At 40.7% G+C, this 16,086-nt stretch overlaps 1 protein-coding gene across 2 annotated transcripts in view; it reads right to left on the bottom strand.

Moving 5' to 3' along the window:
- The window catches only part of csmd3a (CUB and Sushi multiple domains 3a), a 579,356-nt gene that overhangs the window by 377,803 nt on the left and 185,467 nt on the right, over nucleotides 1-16,086 (bottom strand). For both annotated transcript variants that reach the window (XM_067447773.1, XM_067447774.1), the window contains exons 11-13: nucleotides 13,086-13,189; nucleotides 5,581-5,693; nucleotides 2,450-2,632 (exon numbers count right to left, since the gene is read on the bottom strand). In XM_067447773.1, the coding sequence (XP_067303874.1) occupies nucleotides 2,450-2,632; nucleotides 5,581-5,693; nucleotides 13,086-13,189 (400 nt within the window). The remainder of the gene's footprint in view (nucleotides 1-2,449; nucleotides 2,633-5,580; nucleotides 5,694-13,085; nucleotides 13,190-16,086) is intronic.

Here is a 16,086-nt window from a genome sequence, read left to right as displayed (position 1 = left end):
CAAAAGAGCCCACCCACATGTCTGTACGGTGTTCTGGTACTAAGATAGGGCTTATTTTTGTGTTTGTACGGTCGCTAGGGTACTCTAAATGGTTGCTAGGGTGTGGCTATACAGTTTATGGGGTGATATTTAAAGACTATTTGGCAGTCTGGGTCAAAAGAGCCCACCCACATGTCTGTACGGTGTTCTGGTACTAAGATAGGGCTTATTTTTGTGTTTGTACGGTCGCTAGGGTACTCTAAATGGTTGCTAGGGTGTGGCTATACAGTTTATGGGGTGATATTTAAAGACTATTTGGCAGTCTGGGTCAAAAGAGCCCACCCACATGTCTGTACGATGTTCTGGTACTAAGATAGGGCTTATTTATGTGTTTGTACGGTCGCTAGGGTACTCTAAATGGTTGCTAGGGCGTGGCTATACAGTTTATGGGGTGATATTTAAAGACTATTTGGCAGTCTGGGTCAAAAGAGCCCACCCACATGTCTGTACGGTGTTCTGGTACTAAGATAGGGCTTATTTTTGTGTTTGTACGGTCGCTAGGGTACTCTAAATGGTTGCTAGGGTGTGGCTATACAGTTTATGGGGTGATATTTAAAGTCTATTTGGCAGTCTGGGTCAAAAGAGCCCAACACTGTATTTCTACAATTGCTCTGGTGCTGAGATATGGCTTGTTAATGTTGATAGACGGTTGTTAGGGTGCTGTAACTGGTTGCTAGGGCGTGGCTATAAAGTTGTGATGTCACTACTTATTGTCTGCTTGACAGGCCGAGTCAAAAGAGTCCAGCCTCAAGTCTCTATGATGCTCTGATTCGAATATATAATCACACACATTTTTGTCAATGTTAAGTCTATGAGAGTTTTTGGGACGAATTTTCTTGTACTTTTGCAAGACAATAACTTTATATACGCTGCAATTTGTAGATTTAAATCTTTTCAAGATGTTTTCATTCACTTAATGCGCTCAAGTCCTCCTGGGATGTTCGTATTCACGAGGAGAGAAGTCATGTTTACGACCTCATGTGCGTTGACGAAGCAAGATGGCGGTGTTCCTTCTTTTAATGAATTCCACGAAAATACAGCAAGGTTTGTTAACTGTAAACGGTATTGTTATATATTAGGCTAATTGCTATATTACAACGCTAGCTAACTTTGTTGTAAATGACAAAACCTGATAGTGTCACTGCTAATATATAAAGTTATCTTCAACTACAACTACACTTCATGGAAAGGTCATCTTCAAAAATCCATAATGGGAACACCTTGAACACATTGGTAGCATGTTTTAAAACATTGCAAAAATGAATTAGCATGTTGCTAAAATGATATAACATGTTGCTAGCCTATTATAACATTTTGCTAGTAGGATTTAGCTCATGATTTAGGAGATTGCTAACATTATTTGGGATATTTAAAACACATTGCTAACATGAATTAATATGTTGAAATAATGATTTATTGCATTGCTAATATGAATTATCATCTTGCAAACACGATTAACATGTTTTTAGCATTAGAATTAGCATTTTGCTAGCATTATGTAGCTTGAATTAACATTTTTTAATGTAGTCATCCTGCATTAACATATTTTAACATATTTGAGCATGTGGTTACCATGAATTAGTGTGTAGCAGGTTAATTTAGCATGTTGCTATCATTAATTAACATGTTTGCTAGCATGATTTAACATGTCGTTATCATTAATTAAGATCCTGTTGATGATTTAACATGTTAGCTTGAAATAGCATTTTGTTGTCATGAATTAACATTTTATTGTCATGAATTAGCATGATGTTAACATTAATTAGCATGTTGTTATAAAGCTTTATATGTTGTGAACATGAATTACAATTTTTTTTTATCATGAATTAGCATGTTGTTGTCATGAATTAGCATGTTGTTAACATTAATTAGCATGTTGTTGTCTTTAATTAACATGTTGTCATGAATTAGTATGTTGTTGTCTTGAATTAACACGCTGTTGTCATTAATTAGCATGTTGTTGTCATGAATTAGCATTCTATTGTCTTGAATTAACATGTTAACATTAATTAGCATGTTGTTATAAAGCTTTATATGTTGTGAACATGAATTACAGTTTAGTTATCATGAATTAGCATGTTGTTGTCATGAATTAGCATGTTGTTGTCTTGAATTAACATGTTGTTGTCATGAATTAGCATGTTGTTGTCATGAATTAGCATGTTGTTGTCTTGAATTAACATGTTGTTGTCATGAATTAGCATGATGTTAACATTAATTAGCATGTTGTTGTCTTGAATTAGCATGTTGTTGTCATGAATTAGCATTCTGTTGTCTTGAATTAACATGTTGTTAACATGTCTCATGCTTTAGGAGAAGATTTTTGGCTCAGAAGAAGAAATCTCATTTTTGATCCCAGGGCGGATTAAAAACATTCAGGCGTAATGATAGAGAAGCCAGAAACACTCACAGATACACATCGGGATGTTAGCAGACCACTGATTGTTATTCTGACAGGAAATCATTCGTTCGCCGATGAGCTCGAATCCGAACTGACACTCGAAGCGCAGCACGTCCCCGTTGGAGAAGCCGCCGCCCTCTCGGAGCCCATACAGAGGGACGCCAGGATCCCCACAACTCTCCTTATCGATTTCTGTGGAGAACAGCAGCGCTTAAAGGGTTAGTTCAGCCAAAAATACGCATTGTGTCATTAATCCGTCAGACCTCCGTTCATCTTCACACACAGATGAAGATATTAGTGTTGAAATCCGATGGCTCAGAAAGGCCTTCATTGACACCAATGTCATTTCCTCTCTCAAGACCCATAAAGGCACTAAAGACGTCGCTACAAAGCCCATCTCACTACAGCGGCTCTACAATCATTGATGAAGAGGCCAGAATAGAGTTGATTCGGATTGCCAAAGTCTCGTGATTTCAGCAGTTTGACATGCGATCCGAATCATGAATCGATTCACTGACTCATAACGGTTCGAAGCTTTGTTCTGAAATCGGCCATCACTATATAAGTCGTTATTTCGTGTTTTTTGCGCACTAACTCTATTCTGGCCTCTTCATCAATGATTGTAGAGCCGCTGTAGTGAGATGGGCTTTGTAACCATAGATATCCATAATAAGGACTAGATATCTTACGGCGGAGTCACCATCGGCATCACCGGCGGCCATCTTGTCACAGGCAGGCTTTCTGTTGGGCTCTGTGGAACCTGATGTAAGATGAGTGGTCTGTCCGAACATAAATACTCTTATCTCGCTAAAATCTTGACGGATTTACAAATGGTTTGGTTTCTTACAAACGTTATTAACATGGCTACAAATCAGGATGCTTTAACACGTTGAAATTGCAGCTTTTCATTTCGATAAACGACTTAATCGTGCAGCTTGTGTATTACGGCTAACTTACATGCACGTTATCAAGGGGGCTGAGACCACAATCGAGCTGTTCAATTATATAGGTTTTACTGACACCAATAACAATTTTATGACAACCAATCTTTTGTCTAGTTAAAATAAACTTAGTTTGCATGTTTTTTTGTTTGTTTAATTTTAAAAAAAAAATACAAATGATTTTATTATAATAGTGATATTCTTATTAAAAAAGTATATATATATATATATATATATATATATATATATATATATATATATATATATATATATATATTTAGAGCTAGCTCTGGGGAAACAATTCAGAGCTGTATATGTTTATAAATATATATATAACTTCTCAAGTTGCCATTTGGTACACAGTTTTAGTAGCCTATATGTTGATTTAACATAAGTACCTTGTGTGTGTGTGTGTGTGTGTGTGTGTGTGTGTGTGTGTGTGTGTGTGTGTGTGTGTGTGTGTGTGTGTGTGTGTGTGTGTGTGTGTGTGTGTGTGTGTGTGTGTGTGTGTGTGTGTGTGTGTGTGTGTGTGTTCATTGCACCCATCTGTTCTGTTCAATGTTACTTTCATATTAAAGTCCATGGTTATAATTATTCATAAGTATGTAGTGTCATAACTACATCTCTGACGTTTATAACAAACGAAACAGTTTGAAAATCGGTTGAAAATTGAGCAAGTTATGGTTATTTAAAAGTACATGCACCATTAAAACACACTGTTACGAGTGAGCGAGCTGCCTGTGACAAGATGGCCGCCAGTTGCGGACGGCGACCTCCATTGGCCAACAGCGCGCACGAGACATCTAGCCTTTATTATGGATATCTATGTTTGTAACGACGTCTTTAGTGCCTTTATGGGTCTTGAGAGAGGAAATGACATTGGTGTCAATGAAGGCCTTTCTGAGCCATCGGATTTCAACACTAATATCTTCATCTGTGTTACATTTATGGTCCGTTTTGATTGTGCTTTCTCCCTGTACATCCTGGTTTCAGTTGTCACATGTTCCTTTGTTCTGTTTCCCGCCACTTTTTCGTTGTTATAGTTACCTTTATTAATGTAGTTCCTTTCAGCTGTGTTTAATTAAAGGGGCGCTTCAGCGCTGGGAAGATGAATCTGTATTTAAACTGGGTCATCAATGTAGTAGAAATGTGAAATTATTTTTGAATTTGGGGCCTTCTAGACTGAGACAAGACAGAAAATTTATATTTGTCTCATGGGGATGATAGACTACAATTCCCAGAATGCTTCGCTGCCCTGTGAGGCCATTCCCAAAGCCACCAACTTGATTACTGTGACTGAGTTGGAGAAGACACTACAATTAAAAACTGAACGTGTGTGTTCAATATAACGAGTGAGTCACCGCGCGAGTCTCACAGCACTGAGCACTGACTGCAGGAGTGAGATAAATGAGCTGATGAGCTCTCGTGATGAGAGCTGAGGTAATCGCGACTACACTCACGGCATACAGTCACAACGCCAGTTCAGTCTGGCGCGTTTCAGTTCATGCCTTTCAAAGCTTAACTTCCATTGCTCACCATATCTCCGTTTAAATGAGTGCCTGTAGCTGAGCTGAGCTGTGAGTGTGATCTCCATCCCTCATGTGCGGGTTCAAAACATGCGGAAATGGCTCCCTCTGCTGGCTGTAGTCTTTAGCCTCTGGCCAAACATTCCTCCTATGATGCAAATATCGTCAATTTGCATCATAGGAGGAAATTTTCCAGAAATAAAATGCATAAATCTCTTGTCTCAGGGGGATATGAGGGGGGAAAGCACAATCGTTTGAATATACTCCAGGGTTGCTACTGATACAAGGCCATATGCTAATCGCTGAAGTAACCCTTTAATTGTCATCGGTGTCACCTGTCCCCCTCGTCAATGTCTGCCATCAGTGTCTGTATTTGGTTCCCTATCTCCATTTCCTCCTTGTCCGGTCTAATTTTTAGTGAATGTTAAGTTCATGGTGTTTGATGTTCAGTTCTGGGTCTGATTTCAATAAAGCCTGTTTTATTTGGAAGTCTTGGATCTCCTCATCTCTGCTGCATCCAACACCCGTAACAGTCTGAAGATGAACGGAGGTCTGACGGGCGTCCAACCACATGAGGAATTAATGACACAATTCACAATTTTTGGGTGAACTAAGCCATTAAGCCTCGGAGGCGGCAGTGATTGATGAGGGGACTGGCAGAGAACACACTCACCTTTATAGTTGATCTTAAAGCCGATAGAGCCCACGCTTTCATCAGACTGCAGGTGAAGCCACATCTGATGGGTCATGCTGACGATGAGATCAGGGACGAAGCTGCCCGTTAACCTGTCAATGCACAAGAACATCTAATAAACAGAGGTGGACTAATACACAACTCTATTACTGGAGTAAAAGTAACAGTACTGCTGGTCAAATATTACTCCGTTACAAGTGAAAGTTGTAAAAAACAGATTTTTACGGGAGTAAAAGTAAAGAAGTATTTTGTTTTTAAAAGTACTTAAGTATGAAAAGTAAATGTCCTTTTTTATGTCAGTGCATTATTGTATTATAGTTGCATAAATGCACATTATGCCATCATGGTTTAAGCCAGTCAGTGACGCTCCATCTGACACACTAGCAGACGACTAAAGGCCCCGTCCACACGGAGACGCGTTCAGCTGTACACGTATAAATTTTGTACCGAATCAGTGTTTCGTCCACACGGATCCGGCGTTTTTGAAGCATGAATCCGATATTTTTTGAAACCGGGTCCCAAAGTGAATTAATCTGAAAACGACAATCTTAAGTTTTCGTGTGTACAGAGAATCTGTATATTTTCTGAAACGGTGATGTCCTCACGCTACGTCCGGCACGGTGAAGAGTTAAGGGATACAACTACGGACACTGGACATGCGCACATCAATATCTCCTCATTTATTGACCGTATCTGCATTATTGTAAGGGTAGGTTTAGGGTCGGGGTAGGCATTAAAAATAAACATCAGTTGAATAGCAAATGTAATTATTGTTATTTTTTTGTGAGATTTTGCCTCACCTCCGGCCACTGCAATAGAGGGAGTGCAGAATTATTAGGCAAGTTGTATTTTTGAGGATTAATTTTATTATTGAACAACAACCATGTTCTCAATCAACACAAAAAAAACTCATTAATATCAAAGCTGAATATTTTTGGAAGTTTTAGTTTTTAGTTTGAGCTTTTTTAGGGGGATATCTGTGTGTGCAGGTGACTATTACTGTGCATAATTATTAGGCAACTTAACAAAAAACTAATTTATACCCATTTCAATTATTTATTTTTACCAGTGAAACCAATATAACATCTCAACATTCACAAATATACATTTCTGACATTCAAAAACAAATCAGTGACCAATATAGCCACCTTTCTTTGCAAGGACACTCAAAAGCCTGCCATCCATGGATTCTGTCAGTGTTTTGATCTGTTCACCATCAACATTGCGTGCAGCAGCAACCACAGCCTCCCAGACACTGTTCAGAGAGGTGGACTGTTTTCCCTCCTTGTAAATCGCACATTTGATGATGGACCACAGGTTCTCAATGGGGTTCAGATCAGGTGAACAAGGAGGCCATATCATTAGATTTTCTTCTTTTATACCCTTTCTTGCCAGCCACGCTGTGGAGTAGATCCATCTGGCCCATCAAGAGTCACTCTCATTTCATCAGTCCATAAAACCTTAGAAAAATCAGTCTTGAGATATTTCTTGGCCCAGTCTTGACGTTTCAGCTTGTGTGTCTTGTTCAGTGGTGGTCGACTTTCTGCCTTTCTTACCTTGGCCATGTCTCTGAGTATTGCACACCTTGTGCTTTTGGGCACTCCAGTGATGTTGCAGCTCTGAAATATGGCCAAACTGGTGGCAAGTGGCATCTTGGCAGCTGCACGCTTGACTTTTCTCAGTTCACGGGCAGTTATTTTGCGCCTTGGTTTTTCCACACGCTTCTTGCGACCCTGTTGACTATTTTGAATGAAACGCTTGATTGTTCGATGATCACGCTTCAGAAGATTGGCTATTTTAAGACTGCTGCATCCCTCTGCAATATATCTCAATAAATCTATTTTTGACTTTTCTGAGCCTGTCAAGTCCTTCTTTTGACCCATTTTGCCAAAGGAAAGGAAGTTGCCTAATAATTATGCACACCTGATATAGGGTGTTGATGTCATTAGACCACACCCCTTCTCATTACAGAGATGCACATCACCTAATATGCTTAATTGGTAGTAGGCTTTCCAGCCTATACAGCTTGGAGTAAGACAACATGCATAACGAGGATGATGTGGTCAAAATACTCATTTGCCTAATAATTCTGCACTCCCTGTAGAGGGAATGCATCGACGTCACTTTCCCGCCGTAACGCCCCCTCAGCCGGGGCTGAGTGGTAGAAGAGCTGCTGTGTGACTGGAGTTAATGGAGGAAAACACGAGTAGAGCAAACGATCCTTACAACTTACCAAAGATTCAGTGATCCATGGATAATGATATGCAGCCAGGAATCGTGTTTTCCTGACATTTTTAGGAGCCTCATTTGGACAAGAATGTTTATAACTGTCATTCATCACATTTTTCAAGTGAATCCCGCATGTATATGTGGATGGGTCAGTGTTTTGAAGCGTTTAGTGGTGGTAATATACTTTATATTCACTAAAAGCTGTCACTCATTCAATAAACTCAATCTCACAAAGTTCTACAGTGACGTTGGTATACAATGAATCTCTTATTTTCACAATGTCTGCACTTACAGAGGATTGCTGCGCGTGTTTAACTGAACTCAGCGCCTGGACAAACGCTCGAGCGGTGAGTGATTCCAAGTTCAACACCTGTGATTGGCCAATTTTGATCATCGAATTGATTCATGATTCGGATCGCCAATGTCACATGATTTCAGCAGTTTGACACGTGATCCGAATCATGAATCGATTCGCTGAGTCATAACCGTTTGAATCTTTATTTGAGGATTGAACACAAACCCGGAAGAGAAGCCAATGCTGAATAAAGTCGTAGTTTTTGTTATTTTTGGACCCAAATGTATTTTGGATGCTTCAAGAGACTCTAATTAACCCACTGATGTCTCATATGGACTACTGTGATGATGTTTTTATTCCCTTTCTGGACATGGACAGTATAGTGTGCATACACTTGCATACGCTCTCGGACTAAATATAAAATATCTTAAACTGTGTGTGAAGATGAACGGAGGTCTTACGGGTGTGGAACGACATTAGGGAGAGGAGTTAATGACAGACATTTCATTTTTGGCTGAACTAACCCTTAAAATAGGAATCGATTCCAAACGTTGGAATCGAATAATCGATTCTTTATGGAATCAATTCCTAGCACTATGTCTTTGCAGTAGTATTTGAGTTTACTGCCATATCAGCATCACCATTTATTACATGGCAGATACATATTAAACATTTAATATCATAAATCTGTGTGTCTTTGAATATCTAAAGTGTTTGATAAAGGAACCAAACCAATCTGACCATCACAAAGCCAGAGAAAGGCCTTAATTGAGCCTTCAGTATGTATGAGCGCTCCGGCAGCAAGTCTTTTGTCCTTGAGGAACGCTCAATGGTTTCGAGCTGGAGCCGCGCCAGGAAAAAACGCCAGAAAGCTGCACAGACCGTCAGCGCAGATACCCGGAGACATACGGCTGACTGGGAGACGAGCTGGACCGAAAACTTGTTTGTGAGGGGGAAATATAGCCGGAGGATTTGTGCCTGTGCAGTTTTTACGGGTTTGTGGCTTTCACGCTGTTGAAACGGATAACCGCTGCACAGCTGAACATAACGCAAGATAAAACACTCACTGAAGTCTATTAAAGTTGGACACTTTAAAGGGGGAATCAGGCTTTATTCAAAAATAAAATAATCCAAATTTAGTAATATATGCAGACATGACATGTCTAACATAACAGCACTTCATTCCCCATCAGCCTGAAATCAAATAAGAGTTCATTCACAAATATCAAGTGTGCATTGACTGCTAAGATATGATATATCTGATATATATATATATAATGTTTGTGCATTGTAAATGGTCATGCAAAACTAAGTTATGACTTCTTGGTGCAAGAAAAAAAGATAAAAAGTTAGAAAAGTGACAAAAATTATATATTCTAGCTGCAAGCCAATGGTCAAGGCTAATTATTCAACAGTGGAAAAATCATTTTGACATGTTTACCAGTTAAAATATCCAAACATCCTTAAAGGAAGATGAATTTGCTTGAGAAACAAGATTGCGTAAGATGTCCAGACCTTGAATTAAGTTTATTTTTCTTACTCTTTCTTACTTTCTTACATGGATTTAATTAAACTTGCTAACAGGGAAAAATATTGTATTTATTATTATCATTATTATTATAATTATTATGCTGGGGAAAACATGATTAATCACATCCAAAATAACATTTTACATAATATGTGTGTGTGTGTGTGTGTGTGTGTGTGTGTGTGTGTGTGTGTGTGTGTGTGTGTGTGTGTGTGTGTGTGTGTGTGTGTGTGTGTGTAATTATTATGTATATATAAATACACACACATGCATTTATATATTTAAGAAATTTTGCATGCATATACTGTATATATAATGAATCATATATAAATAAAATTTCTTCATAAAATATAAAATATTTTCCTTAAATATATAAATGCATATGTGTGTATTCATATAAACATAATTATAGTACACACACGTACACACACGTATTAGCCTGACAAGCCTGACCCACATCAAAATGTTTGGTCTGGAAACTCTCCATTGAAAGCTCAATCCGAGGGGCGGGTTAAACGGCTGTCTTTCAAACTCCCTCTGCACGCGATTGGATAGCGCTACACCAACCAGAGCAACGAAGGTGAAGCAGAGCTCGTTGACAGATTAAACATTCGCCGTATCCGGTCGGCTAAACTCTGAACACATCTTCCCTTCTTAAGAATGACTTCAGTGCCGTTCTTTGTTCTTTTCTCCGAGAAAAGCTGAACTCAAGTCTTCCAGAGTCGCGGGCAGAGCTGATTTGAAAGACCGCCGTTCGCCAGTTTCTGTGTTTACTAGAAGCACACAAACGCAACTCGGCCGTCGTCATTATGGCCCCGCCTGCCGACTCTATACACGACGTGATTGGCCCGTCCAGATTGTGAGGAATACAGCTCAGACACTTGCGGGCAAATTAAATTTGCTGCCGCTAGGGTGCGTCTAGATTTCTAGGCTACACACGTATATTATGCAAACACAATGCAACTTTTATTTTGACTACGATTAATCATTATTCATTTTTCCCCAGCACTATATATATTTAAATTGATATTATGGTAAGAATAAATTAAATAAATATTAATTAATTATTCACAAAAATATTAATATATATGTTAATAAAATATATTACATACATTATTTTAATTAGCTAAATTAATAAATTGACATTTAAATTATTATTTTGCAACAACTATGTAGTTTAGTATTCAATGTGTAAATGTTTTTGTTGAATTAATATTTAATTAATGTCTATATTGACTTTTCACTAAGTTTATATATATATATATATATATATATATATATATATATATATATATATATATATATATATATATATATATATATAACCCATCTGTTAAAAAGCATCAGTTACCGCTTTAACTTGTTTTTAACTTGGCAAATAACCATGGTATAAGCGGGATAATCCACGGCTAGCCATGCATTAAATGATTTTAATGCACGTCCTAGAGGCAAACTCCACTTCACGTCGGGCGGTTGCTTCACGTCGGGCGGTTCTTCATGTGGGGGGGTTCTTCGCGTCGGGCGGTTCTTCATGTGGGGGGGGTTCTTCATGTGGGGGGGTTCTTCGCGTCGGGCGGTTCTTCATGTGGGGGGGGTTCTTCATGTGGGGGGGTTCTTCGCGTCGGGCGGTTCTTCATGTGGGGGGGGTTCTTCATGTGGGGGGGTTCTTCGTGTCGGGCGGCCACTTCGCGTGGGGCGGTTCTTCGTGTCGGGCGGCCACTTCGCGTGGGGCGGTTCTTCGTGTCGGGCGGCCACTTCGCGTCGGGCGGTTCTTTGCGTCGGGCAGCCTATTTGCGTCGGGCGTTTCTTCGCGTCGGGCGGCCACTTCGCGTTGAGCGGTTCTTCACGTCGGGTGGTTCTTCGCGTCGGGAGGCCACTTTGCGTTGGGCGGTTCTTTGCGTCGGGCGGTTCTTCGCGTCGGGCGGTTCTTCGCGCCGGGCGCCCGCTTTGCGTCAGGCAGTTATTTGCGTCGGGCGGTTCTTTGCGCCGGGCGGTTGACTGTGTGCTTCGCGTCAGGCAGTTCTTTGTGCCGGGCGGTTGACTGTGTGCTTCGCGTCAGGCAGTTCTTCGCGTCGGGCGGTTCTTCGCGTCGGGCGGTTCTTCGCACCGAGCAGTTGACTGTGTGCTTCGCGTCAGGCAGTTCTTTGCGCCGGGCGGTTGACTGTGTGCTTCGCGTCAGGCAGTTCTTCGCGTCGGGCGGTTCTTCGCGTCGGGCGGTTCTTCGCACCGGGGGGTTGACTGTGTGCTTCGCGTCAGGCAGTTCTTCGCGTCGGGCGGTTCTTCGCGTCGGGCGGTTCTTCGCACCGGGGGGTTGACTGTGTGCTTCGCGTCAGGCAGTTCTTCGCGTCGGGCGGTTCTTCGCGTCGGGCGGTTCTTCGCGTCGGGCGGTTCTTCGCACCGGGGGGTTGACTGTGTGCTTCGCGTCAGGCAGTTCTTCGCGTCGGGCGGTTCTTCGCGTCGGGCGGTTCTTCGCACCGGGGGGTTGACTGTGTGCTTCGCGTCAGGCAGTTCTTCGCGTCGGGCGGTTCTTCGCGTCGGGCGGTTCTTCGCGTCGGGCGGTTCTTCGCACCGGGGGGTTGACTGTGTGCTTCGCGTCAGGCAGTTCTTCGCGTCGGGCGGTTCTTCGCGTCGGGCGGTTCTTCGCGTCGGGCGGTTCTTCGCACCGGGGGGTTGACTGTGTGCTTCGCGTCAGGCAGTTCTTCGCGTCGGGCGGTTCTTCGCGTCGGGCGGTTCTTCGCACCGAGCAGTTGACTGTGTGCTTCGCGTCAGGCAGTTCTTCGCGTCGAGCGGTTCTTCACGTCGGGCGGTTCTTCGCGTCGGGCGGTTCTTCGCGTCGGGCGGTTGCTTCGCGTCGGGCGGTTCTTTTTTGTCTCTACACCGTGCAATAAAATCCTTTAATGCATGACTAGCCATGGATTATCCCTTACACATATATATATATATAGCCTTCTCATATCTTAATCATATTGTACTGTAAAAGCACTGTAAATACATCTTGATTTAAGGATGTTTGGATTTTTAAACTGGAAAGCACGATGCAAATGCTGATGGAGATAAGGGTGTTAAACTGCAAAACGTGAATATTTTCCTCTGTATTTCTGTCCTGTTTTCCAGCACAAACATCTAAACCTTCTTAAATCAAGACACATTCACTGGAGACACAAAATGACTGAAGATATGAAGCCTTGTTTACTTGAAAATGGATCAAAATGAAGTGAGTTTCATAGGACAAATATCTGGACGCAAGAAAAAGAAAGAGGTTTTCGCTTTGAATTAGGACTCTGTTTCCTACCCCACTGGCACAAACTCATTTTGATGCATTTTTCAGCAAACAAAGACTTAAGTCCGCTTCTTTCTCCAGTAAAAGAATGTGATCATTGTTTGCAGTGCACAAACGCTCATCATGACACACAGCGTAACACTGAATCTTACACTTGTATGATTGTTTTGGAGTCTCCGACCTCTCCGCCGTCTCCCACAGTCAGCGTATCGTAGCCGAGCTCCAAGTCGAACTCCTCGAAGTTGATCTGAATAACCTGCGACGGGAAGAAAGCGACAGAATTAGTGCTAGAACTCTTTCTGATGGATGTTTACATGCACACATTGAGCTGATAACTCACAAATATCAGAAAATAAACAGTTTTCCCCGTTTACATGCAAACCAGTAAACTGAAAATGCAAGTAATCCGTGTTTACACACTGAAAAAAAGAATAATGTTGGTTTGACTTAAAAAAGTAAGTAACCTGGTTGCCTTAAAATTTTGAGTTTATTGAAATTAAAAATTTGAGTTGATACAATGAAGGAAATTGGTATAATAAATAGAAACTCAAAATATTATTGTATCTGAACCACATAAAAAATGTGATAAATCATGAAAATAGCACAATTAGGCGGCGTCATCACAAAAACACACACACTTACCCAATATGCTTACAAAATCTTCTAATAATATTTGAATAAAGGTTGTCGATTCTCAAACATGTTCATTGCATTAACTCAAAATTTTAAGGCAACCAGGTAACTTATTTTTTTATTTTTTATTTTTTTTTTACAATGCATGACTTTAATAATAAACCAGGTTATTTCCTTAAAAAAAATCTGTATCTGGAACAAGTGTATTGTAAAGGTCTAAAACTTGCTTTACATTTACACATGTACTACAGCTTATAATAAATGTGTAGATTTGTTATCGGATGCCCATTTGTTACGCATCATTGTATTATGTATGAGTTATTAAATGGTCTCCTCTCGATGTCAGAAGGCATCTCCACTGGCTGCAATTTATTTTCAAATGTAAACTCTGCAAAAAAAAATGCCTTTCTTACTTATTTTTGTCCTGTTTTAAAGTCCAAATATCTAAAAAATCTTAAATTAAGAAGCATTTACTACATAAGCAAAAGTTTTTGTCTTGTTTTGGGGGAAAATAACTCAAAATGAAGAGAGTTTTTGCTTAAAATAAGATAAATAATCTGCCAATGGGGTGAGAAAAATAATCTTGTTTACTGTTTGAATTAAGATTATTTTTCTCACCCCATTGGCAGATTATTTATCTTATTTTAAGCAAAAACTCTCTTCATTTTCAGCAATTTTTTCCCAAAACAGGACAATAATTTTTACCTGTCTAGTAAATGTTTCTTAATGTATGAATTTTTAGATATTTTGACTCGAAACAAGACAAAAATACTGAGTAAGAAAAGCATTTTTTGCAGTGTAAGTTTATGTTTTTGTCACCTATCACACATGCACACTTCAATAAGCCGACAGAAAGCAGGTTAATGCGTTTACATGCCGCGCAAAATCAGGATAAGAGGCAAAAAAACTCCCCGTGTCGACCGGTTTATGAGCTTACTCCGATAAAAGAAAACGGGTTACCGTGTTTACAAGACCATGTTCATTGTCGGTTTATTCGGCATAATCAGCTTAAGAACGTGCATGTAAACACACCCAATGAAGCACCTTGGATTCCTCCACTTTATTTAACACAGCCTTAATTACACTCCTCAATATAGGGACATCATCAAATATAAATGATACACAGTGTTCTCAATAGATATGATATTCATGAGCTCGCCGGGGCCGGCACTTGGGCTGCAGCATATGTTGCCTGTATATTTTTGCATATGCTCTGTGGTCGAAAAAATTCAGCTGAGGAAATTTCCCAACAAATCCCCGGCACAGTCCACTGAACGCTGAGGGTAAAACACATTTCCGAGACTGCTTTCAATCAGCGGCTCAAGTGTGCGCGTAAACAGTCGAGCGATGCGCTACGCTTGTACATGAACAGCGTCCCGTTTGCATAATTACCCCCCGGTGTGTGTGTGTGGAGAGCGCAGAGGAGCTCATGCTCACATTCAGCCACTCACCAATACTGCGCTTCTGGCACGTTTAACACACACGAGGAATGAGACGGCACACGCGGGGTAGGGTTGCAGTACCACAGGGGGTCTTAAGACCATTTTTGAAGGTCTTGGTCTTGATACTATCAATCAATTCAATACTATCGATCACAATATTCTTTTGAATAGAATCGAAAATTATATTTACATTTATGCATTTGGCAGATGCTTTTATCCAAAGCGACTTACATTGCATTTTTTCAAGGTACATTTTTGTCAGTTCTTGCTTTCCCTGGGAATTGAACCCATGACCTTGGCGTTGCTAGTGCCACGTTGTACTGTTTGAGCTACAGGAAAGCTGTAATGTTGGCGTTAGTGCAACTGCTTTGGCATGGTTTAAATCGTATTTATCTGACCGTTATCAGTTTGTAGCAGTAAATGAAGAGATGTCACACCGATCACAAGTTCAGTATGGGGTACCGCAAGGCTCAGTGTTAGGACCGCTGCTCTTCACCCTGTATCTGCTCAACTGGGAGATATCATTAGGAAACATGGCGTTAGTTTTCATTCTTATGCTGACGATACTCAGCTCTATATTTCCTCACACCCTGACGAAACCTACCAATTCACAAGATTAACGGAATGCATAGCTGATATAAAAAATTGGATGAATAGTAATTTCCTGCAACTTAATTCAAATAAAACTGAATGTTTAATTATTGGACAGAAAAGCTCCACAAGTAGCAACCGAGAATACTGTCTAACACTTGATGACTGCTCTGTCAAGCCCTCGTCGTCAGTGAGGAACCTGAGTGTGCTCTTTGATACCAATCTCTCATTTGAAAGCCACGTTGGAGACTTCTCCGCACTGTGACCCTCAGCATGCGCTGACCCCGCTCTGTGATTTCACTTCGTGGCTGAGTTGCTGTTGTTCCCAATGGCTTCCTCTTTGTTCTAATCCCACTAACAGTTGAGCGTGGAATATTTAGTAGTGAGGAAATGTCAGGAATGGACTTATTGCACAGGTGTCAGCCTATCACGGCCCCACGCTTGAGTTCACTGAGCTCCTGAGAGCGACCCATTCTTTCACTAATGT

This window comes from Pseudorasbora parva, chromosome 7 (assembly GCF_024679245.1).
Source record: "Pseudorasbora parva isolate DD20220531a chromosome 7, ASM2467924v1, whole genome shotgun sequence".
Lineage (NCBI taxonomy): Eukaryota > Metazoa > Chordata > Actinopteri > Cypriniformes > Gobionidae > Pseudorasbora > Pseudorasbora parva.
This window is presented reverse-complemented; position numbering and strand designations above follow the sequence as displayed.